This window comes from Spermophilus citellus, assembly GCF_964194105.1.
Source record: "Spermophilus citellus genome assembly, chromosome: 4".
NCBI classification, from domain to species: domain Eukaryota; kingdom Metazoa; phylum Chordata; class Mammalia; order Rodentia; family Sciuridae; genus Spermophilus; species Spermophilus citellus.
This window is the reverse complement of record NC_138185.1, coordinates 222,004,623-222,017,929: the sequence shown is the minus strand read 5'-3', so window position 1 is coordinate 222,017,929 and position 13,307 is coordinate 222,004,623. Positions and strand designations below refer to the sequence as shown.

The following is a 13,307-nucleotide window of genomic DNA, read 5'->3' as shown; positions in this document are numbered from 1 at the left end:
AACGTACAGAGCAGGAATATGCCGTGTTGCGTATGGGTGGGAGATCTTCTGAGCAGGTGCCTTCCTGTAAATCTTAGAGGTATGGGGACTGTTTGTAAAAGGCAGTCTTGGGGACTGAGCCCTGAACCTATGGGCTCTGATGTGGACAGCATAGAGAACACTCAGCTGGTGTTTGGGAGAAATCCTCACACCTTCTGAAGCCTCACAAATCTTTTCAGATGAAGTGGTTTTCTGTTTTGTTTTGTTTTGAGACAGGGTCTCACTGTGTTACCCAGGATGGCCTCAAAATTCCGGGCTCAAGTTGCTACTACTGGTGGGTGTTCCTGCCCTGTCTCCGCTGTGTTGATTACACTTTTAGACTAGATCAAATCGGCTGATATCACAGATAACAAATCTCCTGGACTCTGCCATTTGCAAGAGCCAAGTACTTAAGGTATAAGTAAATATACATGGACGGATGTTTGTCTATTAGCAGTCTCAACAAAGAACCAACTTAGTGTTTTTGAATACCTGTGTAAAAGATGAATGACTTAAAAAAATAAGGAAAATGATTAACTAGATGACTCATTCTGGAAAAATCATTTAAGAACTTTCATTTCTACATGCATGCTTTTTATCTGATCAAAAAAGAAGAGATCTGGGAACACTAGTATGCTATTGTTAGCCAAGAATATCAACTGTTCTATTCAAGAGGACCAGATAAAGGGTGATTCTTATCAAATAAACAAGAAAATCAAAACAGGAAAAATGAGCATGTAAAGAAGAGAGCACCTGTCCACCCCCAGACACAAATCCTTGGCTTTACAGTTACCTGAGCCAAGCTGCTCTTTTTTCCATTTAATTATATATCAAGAGAAGCCAAAGATTTATTCTTAAAACCATTCTGATTCCAAGAGCATTTCACAAGCTGACAAAGACAATGTAGTTAGGAAGATTTACAGGAATATGCTGGGTGCCTCTCCACATCTACTTAGAAGACCTCCCACAAGAAAGTAGGTCTTGTTTTTCTCCACAGCTTCCACAACCTAGCAGCATAAATCTCTGAATGTGGAGTCACACTGCCCCCCAAAGTGAAAAAATCGGGGACTTTTATGTTCAGCAACTGTGGACTAAGTAAATCAGAAAAATCCTCTAGCTGAAGTGAACTGGGAACAACTGGGGTCAAAAGATGACAAATACCTGTTGGGAGGCCTGGGGGGACGCAGATGGGGCCAGAGGGTACCATCCAGGTATCGGTGAATTCTGAAGGGAAGGCTACCCTTTGGTGCAGCTCATGAAGAGGGGAAGCTAGGGGGGAAAGTGAACAGAACACATTTGTCCTCACAGGGAATGAAGCTCATCTGGGGATCATCCCAGACCCTGAAGCTGCACTGAAGTAGGCACATCATAAATGCCCTCAGATGCCTGACAAAAGCAAGTGTGAATGACCTCTGGGAGAGAAGAACATTTTATGCTTCAAATTATTTCTACAAATAATTTTGCAAATACAAGAGCCAGCACTAATTTAAGAATAAACACTATGCACATAAGACAGTGTGGATGAAAATCAATAGAAACAGACCCTGGAAATGACTCACAGAAACTGCCATAATCACCATAGAGTTAAGATGATTCTGCATATTATGCTCAAAGTGACAAAAGACAAGATAATCTGGGCAGAACACTAGGAACTATAAAAATAAAACAAATGGAAATCTTAAAATGAAAATACAAAATAACTGAAATTAAAAATTCATAATAACTGAAATTAAAAATTCAATGGATAGGTCTAATAATAGATTATATATAGCAGAAGGGAAGTGAGGAAATATTCAGAATGAAGAACAAGAGACAAACACAGAAAATACAGAATGATTAAGAGACAAAGAAGATATATGAAATAGTCTAACACATATAATTTTAGCTCCAGAAGAAAAGATAAAATGGGGAAGAAGAAAACATAGTACTAATGGCTGATGACTTCCGAAACTAATGAAAGACATGAAGCCACAGATTCAAGCAGACCTAATTTATAAATTCAAAAACACCCATAGATGAGATAGCATAGGAAAAAATTTGAAACACAAAGACAAGGAGAACATTTTAAAAACATCTAGAGAAAAAGAGAACTACTTTCAGAGGAACATCAGACTGACAAAAGACTTCTCGACAGAAACAGTCCATCATTCCATGTCAGAGATAAGGAAATGGTTTTAAAAAGCTACAACAGCCAACCATGAATTCTGTAACTAATGAAATGACTCTGCAAAATGAAGGAAAATGTTCTAAAATTAGACTGTGGTAATCTCCTTAGATAGGTCTGTGAATACGCTAAAAACCAATGAACTGCAGACTTAAAATGGATACATTTATGGTACATGAATTTTATCTCAATAACAGTATTTACAAAAAAGAAAAAAGGCTAAGATATTTTCAAACCCTAAGAATTTGTCACCAGCAATAAACAGCATAGTAAATAATATTTGTTTTAGTCAGCTTTTTTGCTACTGCGACTAAAAGAGAACAACTGTAAAGGAGGAAGGGTTTGAGAGTTCACAGTTTCGGAGGTCTTAGTCACAGAAACTGGCTCCACTCCTCGGGGCTCCAGGTGAGGCAGAACAGCTTGGTGGAAGAGTGTGGCTGAGGGAAGCAGCTCACACGATGGTCAGGAAACAGAGAGAGACTGCACTCACCAGATACAAATATACCCAAAGCCAAAACACAGGACCCCATGCCCAGCTCCTCCAGCCACGCCCACCACTTCAGCTACCACTCAGTTAACGCCTATCAGGGGTAAATCACTGACTGGGTGAAGACTCACAACCCAACCATTTCTCCTCCTTGCATTGTTTCACACATGAGTTTGGGGGGACACCTCACATCCAAACCATAACAATATTCTTCAGACAGAAATAAAAAGTCCTCAAAGGGAAGACTGAAGATGACAAAGGTGACACCCAGAATGATGGGAAAAAAGATGATGTTTTTTTAATAAACCGTGCTGAATAAACGGGAGTAAAAATGAAATTAACCTTTGCATATGTTACACAAAAATCAATTCCAGGTGGACGACACATCATAATGTGAAAGGCCAAACAGTAAGGTTTCTAGAAGATGTTATAGGAAATGTCTTGTTGATTTTGGAATAGAAACCCTACAAATTAGGAAGAAAAAGACTATACATCCCAAAGGAAACTGGGCAAGTACGTGCTTACCTAAGATACCAAAAAACATGAAAAGATGATCAGTCTGATTGGTCATCAGGAAGCTGCTATGAAAAGCACCACAGACCACTTCACAGTCAGCAGAATGGCTAAAATTAAGGCTGACAATATCAAGTGTTGACAAAGATAAGGAGCAAGAAGAACTCTCCAGTCCTTGCTGGTGGGAGTATAAACTGGTCTAATTGCTTTGGAAACTTGATGTTATCCATTAAGGCTGAAGATAGGTGCCTCTCTTGACCTAAAGATTCTACTCGACAGAAACGAATGCAGCAGGAGGCACACAGGCGTGTTCGTGACAGCATTACTAATAGCCAAAAGCTAGCAACAAACAGAATGTCTACTAACAGGCGGATGAATTGCGGTACGTTCATACCCTGGAATACTGTGGAGAAGAAGAGGGACAAACACGGCTACACAGAACGGATGAATCTCAAAAAACCCGTGAATGAAATCAGCCAGACACAAAAGAATCCACATTGTATCACTTCATTTATATAAAGTTCACAGAACAGCCAAGATGGAAGTACAGGCACCACAGCTTTTATGCAATCTACGTTGAGACGCTAAAACTGCACAGAAAAGACAAGATGGGATCCCCCCACAGAGCAGGGAGGCGCTGGCCTCGGAGGGGCGAGGGCGCAGCGCCGGACGCCGGCGGGGGCACCTCGGGGCCGGACACCCTCCGGCGCCGGCGGGGGCGACCTGCGCAGGGGCCGCTGCGCCGCGGGGCGTGCGGGGAGCAAGGAGCCGGGGAGGCGCGGCCGAGGGGCCGGCACGCGGAGGCAGGAGCTCGTCCGGGACGCAGGCCGCCCCGCCGCCCCGGTCCTCCCGGCCCGCCGCGCCCGCCTGGGGACCCGGGCGCCGACTCACCTCATTGTCGCTGCCGGGCGGGCGCCGGGCCGGGCGACCCGGCGCGGCGACGGGCGCGGGGCGCGGGGCTAGCAGGGGAGCCGGCCCCGGGCGCGGCGGCTCCGCGAGTGGCTGGGCTGCGGCGGGCGGCGGGGGCGCATCTTCTCGGGCGGGCGTCCGGTCCGCTAGCTGCGGAGAAGGGCTGCGGCGGCGGCGGCGACTGACAGCTGGGCCCCGGCCCCTGCCATCTTGGCGGGCGCGCGTGCCCGGCCGGCGCGTGCGCGTGCGCGTGCCGCCGCCGCCGGGGTGGGGAGGGGGCGAGCAGCGGGGTCCGACCGGCGGGAGCGCGCGTGCTCGATCGCAACTCGGGGCGGCGGCCCCCGGGGAGCGCGCGAGCGAGTCAGCCTCGAGCCCAGACGGGGGGCGCGCGCGGGAATGTACGCCCTCCGCCCGCTGAGGGGGGTGCGCACGCGTGCGTCCGCTGAGGTGGATGAGCGCGCGCAGCACCGGAGCTCCACACAAAAGGCGCGGGGTTCCACCGTCCGCGCCTCTGAGAGGGCGGAGCCTCGGGCCGCCAGGGGCGTGGCCGCAAAGCCAGTGGACGGGGCCGCGGAGGGCGGGGCTTCCAAGAGTAGCGAGGGGCGGGGCCGGGGCGGGGCCATGGAGGGCGGGGCGCCAGCAGCACGTGGAGCGCATTCCCAGAGTACAGTGCATGAGTGGGACTATTCCTGCCCTGTCATGCACCTCGCCTGCTAGCACTCGGGGCACCCCAGATCCCAGGGGCGCCAAGGTCACCAACATTTGACTCACTCGTAAAATGGATCCCAGGCAGGACCTGGCCGATTCACCTTTGGGACATATGAACATCTGAAGGACTTCACCCCGCTCAACAAGAGTCCCCACCTAGCACCCCAAAACCACAACCTGTGAAAAAAATCACATTTCACAACACACAGCATCACTTGGGTCGTCCAGGTTTTTCTCTGGGTTTTAAATCCCCATCCTTCCTAAAGGGTAGTGATCCTTCTTCATTACTGGCTCAAAACCTCAAACCCTTTTGGGTCTCACTCACCACCTTCAAGTAAGTAGACACAGCTGGCTGTGCTTTTTGAACATGGCTATGTACATATGTGAGTGTGCATATGCATGTGTGTTTTCTACACAAGAAGAGCATATATAGTGTCTGGTAGTGGGTGGCATATACTAGGACAGTGAAGGGTCACTGTTTTATTCCTGGTCCAGATAGAGAAGAAGCTGTATGACTTATGGATTTTGCTCAAGATACAGGGAATGGTGAAGCCCTTCTCACACCAGTATTTTTCTGACCCAAAGTCCCAGTGCCCAGTCCATTCTAGTTGGCTGGAATTGAACATCATCTCACAGGCTCCAGTTAGGCTCCTTCCTCCTGTGCACAGGTCATGGTATTTCCTTAGCAATGGTTTGTCCCATCTCCACTTCCCTTCCCATATTTGTTTGAACCCAGAGTCATCAAACTTGAAAGGGGCCTTGATCTTCTACAGTCCTGTTAGCATACCCTGAGGTTGTAGCCCTGCTGACCTCATTTGTTCCTCTCTTTCCAGGGTCAGGATTGATCTCTTTGTTACAGAATAATCTTGTAGCACCCTAAAGGTTGTTAAAATAGACAAGCATTGGGTCATCTGGAGACATCCCAGGCGTGGTCTGGAGGAGCAGGGTTACCTCTGGTTGGTGCATCTCAAAGTCCTGTGTAAAGACCCCGGGTACAGACCTCTTTGTTTCCAGTTTGTCTTACTGATGTTCTTTCAACATGAGGCCCCCTCTGATCTCCAGATCATGCATTTTCCATGCTGTCCTGGAATCTGTGGCTTCGAAGAGCATTTGTGGGGAAATGTCAATGGCAGATTTGCCATGAAACACTGGCACCAAAGTGAGGGTCACACATCCTCTGTCAACCTTCCCTGCAGACTACTGAAAAGGGGAGGGACCCATGAAAAGGGAAGCGTGGACCAACATCACTCAGCAAATGCATGAAATTAGTTGCGTCTGGCTCCAAGACAAGTCTTTTCCTGAAATGTTTGTGCAACAAAAGGGCTTCATGAACTGTGGACAGGGCTGGGGGAGCCGATGGGGCCACACACAGCCCATCCTATGCCTTGCTTCCCCATGAATCCATGTTGAGCATTGCCCCAGGATGCTTGGAGAGGCAGGGGCTCCACACTGTAATTCTGTGGCTCAAACCCTCTGAGCCTTCATTTCTCCTCTGGCAGGCAGGACTCCTAACACCCATCTTGCAGGTATTGCTGAGGATCAGTTGAGGGACCAACGTCAGAGGACATCTGAGAATGGTTTTCCCACCCTTCTGCAGTACCGGGCTCTTGCTTCTCTTTCGCCTTTTCCTTAACAATACATTGTTTAAAACCAGTCTACTTCCCGTGTTCCACATTTGCTGAATAAAGTCTTTATTCCCCGAGAGAAGATGAATTCATGTTTCCCGTTCTTCTGATAAAAAGAAAACACTTATGAAACGTTAACATTTTTGAAGCATGTGGTTTCCAAATGATTAACTTCTGGAGGCCACCAGGCCCTGGATTTGGAAAAGATTCCTGGGTAGAGTCTGATGTGCCTGGGTGCCAGACACCTGGCCAGGCTGGCTACTCGTGGTTCCCACGTGGACTAGATTTCTTCCACGTGGGGAGGCAGGCGAGATGGTGCCTGCCATCTGCCAGGCTCAGATCAGTCTCAGAGTCACAGAGAGTTAGTAGGGCTAAAAGTCCTTCAAGGGTGTCCCATCTAACCTCCTTGTCCAGAGGGTGAAACTGAAGCCCCAAGAGGTCACTCAGATGAACATGTAGCTTGTGGACTTGCAGTCCCTGGACAACCTCCCTGTGTATTTTCCAGCCTGGGACCACTGCTGAGGAGCCAGCCGCACTGCTATGGTCTCGGGGTACCCTCCAAAGCACATGTGAAAATTCAACTGCTTGTAACTTGTTAAGAGGTGGGACTTTAAGAAGGTGACTAGGTCATAAGGACTCTGCCCTCCTGAATGCATTTAGCCTGGTAACAGAAGAGTGGGTAGTTATCTGGGAGTGGGTTAGTTTTCTGGGGAGTGGGATCCTGATAAACGGATGAGTTTGGCCGGCTTTTCTGTCTCTTGGGCTTCCTTGCTCTGCGTTCTTCCCCATATTATGTCATGGCACAAACAGGCCCTCACTGGATGCCAGCACATGCTCTTGCACTTCCCAGCCTCTGGAACCATGAGAAATACCTTTTCTTGATAAATTACCCAATCTGAGGCATTTTGTTAGAGGAGCAGAAAACAGACTAAGACACCCATGTACCCATTGCTTAGCATTTGCCAGATCAAAACTACAAATAATCAAAAGAAACTGTGCTGTTGATCATTCGCCAGTGACACCGTGTCTGGTTCCTATTAACTAGCACCAGTGAATTTCTAATTTGCACCAGAGTCTGAAGCAAAGCACGCTTAGGCCGCACAGATGTGTCAGGGGACTCGTGGACCACCTGTGTTGCTGTACCTCTTTTTTATTCTCGACACTGATCCTGTTGCCTGATTCGGTTGTCACCAACACTTGTTTCCTTAGATGCCCTGTTTCCTTTCCTTCAATGGCTGGGAGCTCCTCCTCTCACGCCCAGCCCACGGCCCAACCAAAGGCAGATCAGTCCCTCTGCCCCGGCACTCAGCACCTCCTTCCCTGTGCCCCAAGGCTCCATTCTCTGTCTGCTTCGGAGCTCCCACACACCTGTCCCCATCGGGGTTGTCTTGCTGGAAGCTCGTCAGCGTGTGGACTTCTCGAGGCCAGAAACAACATCCGCCGCGTGTGTTCCAGCATGGAACTGAAGAAACCCTGCATACGTGTCACCCGGCCCAGGCAGAGCTTGGGAGGGCCGGGGAAGCCCCGTTTGTGTGTGCAGACATCTCCAGAAACTAGAGTTCCTGCTGTGTCCTGGTTCCCCGCGGCAGGAAAGGCAGGTTAGTTCTGGCCCATTTCCCCTTCCACGCCTTGAGGGTGGCCTGTGGTTCTGCTTTTGACTCCATCTCTCCCGAGCTCCTCAGCTCCAAAAGACTCTCCAGAAGATACAGTTCCACCATCTTGAAGGGGACCCTGCAGTCATACTGGGGATGACTTCAACTTCCTGCTGGGGTGGCTCAAAAGGGGGCATCCATTGAGGGGAAGCATGGCCAGGTTGGGGTGGGAGGGAGCCTTAGGTACCCGCCTGTAGAGGGCAACTTCTTAGTGTCACTGTTTGTAAGGAGGATGTGGAGGTGGTTGTCCTCAGAAGGTGCCGCGGTGGTTCCTTTGGGACCCTGGTTAGTCCTTGAGAGAAGGTTGTTATAAAGGAGCAACCCTGACCCCTCCCTGCCCTCTGGCTTCCTGACTCACCATGAGAGCTCTCCCTCTTGCATACTCTCTAACTATAATGCCCTCACAAGGCCATGCTGTTTGGACTTTTAGCCTCCAAAACTTCTAAATAATCCTCTTTTCTTTAAATATTACCCAACCTCAAGTATTTTGTTACAGCAACAGAGAACAGATTAATATAGGTCATCTGATTAGCAATCTTAATTCCCCTTTGCCATACAACCTACATCATGAGGCTGGGCATTTTGTGATGGGTGAGGGGGATATTTTGCATATAAGTAATATGATTTTCCTGCCTACATGCTGTAAAGAGTTTCTTGTTATCCTTGAAGTTCAGAAATTTTACTAGAGTGTAATGAAATCCTAAATGATGGTACAAAATGTGATACGAATTCACTTTAAAGTGTGAAAATACTCTTTTAGATAATTTTTGCTTAAAGTAGTCACAGGGATCAATAGTGAAATAATGTAAAAGGATATTATTTCAGTTTTCATTTCAATAAATTTGAGTGGCTACACAAGATGAATGATTTTTACTAAAAATCGAATAGAAATGTTAAATTGGACAGAATCCCTAAAACTAAACTGGTGGTGGGGCACCTGGATGGTAAAGCATTGAGGGAATACCAGCCACGTCCGGACCTCCGTGGAGAAGGTTGTCCAGCATGACCATGAAGACCCAGCTCCTGGAGGGACAGCAGGTGAGAATCAACCTGACACGGGGAGAGAGGCCTGTGTGTCCTTGGGTGGGCTCTTGCCTTCCACTGGGTCTAGCTTTCCTCCGGAGGTGGATTCAGGGGCAGCTAGAGGTGGCCAGGATCAGGGAGAAGTTGAGCATGGGGTGACTTTCTGGTATCTGTCCCCTCTGACTGCTTTGGCCAGAGTGCTCACATTCTTGGTCACATCATGAGTGAATTTTCCTGTAATTTTCTCTGGAGAAGGTTTTGCTGCTTATATGAACCAGGGCTCTTCAGAGAAGCGTGATATATATAGACAGATAGGAAGAAACTTGTCGTAAGGGATTAGCACATGTGACTGTGGAGGCTGAGAAGCCTGTCGGCAGCGGCTGGTGACATCCCAGTGCAGACCCCGGGGGCCTGGGAACCAGGGGAGCTGAAGGCAGAAGGCCCAACCTGAGTCCAGAGGCCAGAGGACCAGGAGCCTCCATGTCCAAGGGCAGGAGAAGACATGCCCCAGCTCGGCAGAGAGAAGATCCACCCTTCCTCTCCCTGTCACCCTGTTCCGACACTGTGCCTGCTGGGGAGGCCCATGGTGGGAGGCCTGCTGGGGAGGCCCACCTGTCCAGTTGCTAATCTCTTCTGGAAACACCCTGTTTCACCAACTATCTGGGCGTCCCTTAGCCAGTCTAGCGGACACCCAGAGCTAGCCGTCACAGAGTAAACCAAGTCCCAAAGCCTGATGATCCCCAGCCGCCTCTGGCTCTGGCCTTTATGTAACTCTGCTGCCTTCATGACTTTCTGGTTTCTTAGAGAGGATGTTTGTAATTTAGTCCTCGAATGGAGATGTGTGTGTGTGTGTGTGTGTGTGTGTGTGTGTGTGTGCGCGCGCTTGTGTTGTCCTTCTTTTAAACACCGCTACTTAATTTGGAACTTAATTTAAACTTGTTTTTCCTGCATGACCCAGAACCACCCTGTGGCTCGGGGGCTGGCGGAGCCTGGGAGGCTGGCAGACGCCAGCGCCCGGCTTTCTCTTTAAGAACGATGAGGTTTACAGCCTTTAAGTAAAAATAACTTGGTGCAGCTTCCGCCAGGAAGGCTCTTAAAAGGGAAGAGAGGAGTCATCTGCTAAAAAAGAAAAAAAGCCTAGCACGTTGCTGCCATGATTTTGGAATTCATTTTTGCAAAACCCATCAGGAGACCCTGAGATGTTCTTGTCCTCTCAGTCAGTCTTTCCGCCTCTGGGCCTCTGGCCTGAGGCACAAACTGAACCAAAGGCAAGGCTCAGTGGACAGCGCTGTCCGCTGCAGCCTCCTTGGTGGCCATGGTGAGACTCTGGAAGCAGGAGAGGATCCTTGGGGTTGGGGCAATGAATGGCACGACTTCCAGGCCCCCTGCCACTCACAGGTGTGTTTGTTGGTGTATTTGGCAATCACTTACGGACATACCTGTCATTCCGGGCCAGGAGCTGGAGCAGGAGGAGGGAGCACGGTGCAGAACTTGCAGACATGGGCTCCAGGCAGCTGCACCAACACTTTGATGTGACAGTGGGAGTAACAGCAGCAGTGGGGACAGAGGAGAGACCTGAACCCAGACTTGACACTCAGGAAGACTTCCTGGAGGAAATGGCTTTCGAGCTGTTATAAAGGTTATGGTGGATGAGCAGGAACAAGAGGAAGAGTGGTAGGCAGAGAGTGGATACCACCTGGGTGGCCAAGAGAGGATGCCCTGCGGAGGGACAGGGAGCTCTGAGGAGGAAACAGAAAGAGACACAGCTAGAGAAGGACCCAGAGCCGACTGAACAGGCCTGAGTACGAGGTGAAAGAGCTTTTTCCTATGAGCCACTAAGGCATTTAAGCATGAGTTTAAGCAGGACTGTGATGTGGTTGGATTGGTAGTTTGGACAGCTCCCCCAGGACCCCTGGAGGGGGACAGGCCAGCACAATGGTGGCCAGCCAAGACAGAGGCAGAGGAGCACCCATGGGGAATGGAGAGGTGCATGGACACGTGCCATGGCTCCTGTGGGGCAGACCCTCCCGTCTTGGAGAGGCAGAGCCGGGCAGTGGTCGGCTTAGAATCCCAACTTCTTTGCTGTGTGACTCATAGCAAATTCACTAAAATTTGTGTAAAAAGCAGATGATAACAAGAATGAGCACATCGGAGGAGTCTGTGTCTACATCCTTCCAACAGTGGCTGGCACAGGGGAAGCGCTCTCTAAATGATGCCTTCAGAGTGGTCACTATTATTGGCGGCTTGCTGATATGGGCAGTGGGACAAAAAGAAGGCTGGGAGGGACATCTACATTCCTGGCTTGGTCATTTGGGGGAATGGAGAACAGGGACCTGGGGAGAAGTGGATTAATTCATTTTGGGCTAGAGACTGAAGCACTGATGGAGTGAGCTGGTGGATGTGTGCTGGGGACTGCTGAGCACACAGGTTTGAAGCCAAGAGACAGGATGAGCCAAAAATGTTGACCTGTGCTTTGTCAGGGTTGAAGAAGTGACTGAGACCCTAGGAGGTGATGGGGTAGCCCTGGGAGAAGGAGGGAGAAAAAAATGGCAGCCCAGAACAGAGCCCTGCAGGTAGGGGATGAACCTGGAAGGTTTTCTTTTTAATGGGTAAGATTTGAGCCTGTTTAAATGTTAATGGAAGAAGTCTTTAGACAGCACCATTGCCACCATCACCATCATCACCACCATCACCATCATCACTATCACCACCATCACCATCATCACCATCATCACCACCATCATCATCACCATCACCTTCATCACCATCATCACCATCATCACCACCATCACCACCACCATCATCATCACCATCACCACCATCACCATCATCACCATCATCACCACCATCATCATCACCACCATCACCATCATCACCACCATCACCATCATCACTATCACCACCATCACCATCATCACCATCATCACCACCATCATCATCACCATCACCTTCATCACCATCATCACCATCATCACCACCATCATCATCACCATCACCTTCATCACTATCACCACCATCACCACCATCACCATCATCACTATCACCACCATCACCACCATCACCATCATCACCACCATCATCATCACCATCACCTTCATCACCACCATCATCATCACCATCATCATCACCATCATCATCACCATCACCTTCATCACTATCACCACCATCACCACCATCACCATCATCACTATCACCACCATCACCACCATCACCATCATCACCACCATCATCATCACCATCACCTTCATCACCACCATCATCATCACCATCATCACCACCATCATCATCACCATCACCTTCATCACTATCACCACCATCACCACCATCACCATCATCACCATCATCACCATCATCACCACCATCATCATCACCATCATCACCACCATCATCATCACCATCACCTTCATCACTATCACCACCATCACCACCATCACCATCATCACTATCACCACCATCACCACCATCACCATCATCACCATCATCACCACCATCATCATCACCATCACCTTCATCACCACCATCATCATCACCATCACCATCATCACCACCATCACCACCATCACCATCACCATCATCACCACCATCACCACCATCACCATCACCATCATCACCACCATCACCACCATCACCACAATACCATCACCATCATCACCACCATCACCATCATCACCACCATCATCACCACCATCACCATCACCATCACCATCATCACCACCATCACCATCATCACCATCACCATCATCACCACCATCACCACCATCACCACCATACCATCACCATCACCATCATTACCACCATCATCACCACCATCACCATCACCATCACCATCATCACCACAATCACCATCACCATCACCATCATCACCACCATCACAATGACCATCACCACCATCATCACAATCATCATCACCACCATTTCTATCATCACCACCATCACCATCAAGGTACAACATCAATCATGGTATCACATTATGTAGTGGGTACAAGTTACTTACAACAAAATTATACTGACATGGGAAAATGCCTATGTTATAGAACATGATACATGCAATAGATCAACCACAGAAACACAACACAAAATCAACTCATAAATAAAAAATACAGAAAGGGAATGCAGTGAGGAGTAATAGTGCTATTTCAGAATGGTAGAAATACACCTGGGGGGGGGCTGGGGATGTGGCTCAAGTGGTAGTGCGCTCACCTGGCATG

The 13,307-nt window shown here is 48.9% G+C and overlaps 1 protein-coding gene across 1 annotated transcript in view; it reads right to left on the bottom strand.

The window, feature by feature from the left end:
* Positions 1-4,492, bottom strand: part of EVL (Enah/Vasp-like) — a 166,474-nt gene extending 161,982 nt beyond the window's left edge. Inside the window, exon 1 of the mRNA XM_081292020.1 lies at positions 4,074-4,492. Within this exon, the coding sequence (XP_081148146.1) occupies positions 4,074-4,078 (5 nt within the window). The 5' untranslated portion in view covers positions 4,079-4,492. The remainder of the gene's footprint in view (positions 1-4,073) is intronic.
* Between the last annotated feature and the right edge of the window lie 8,815 nt (positions 4,493-13,307).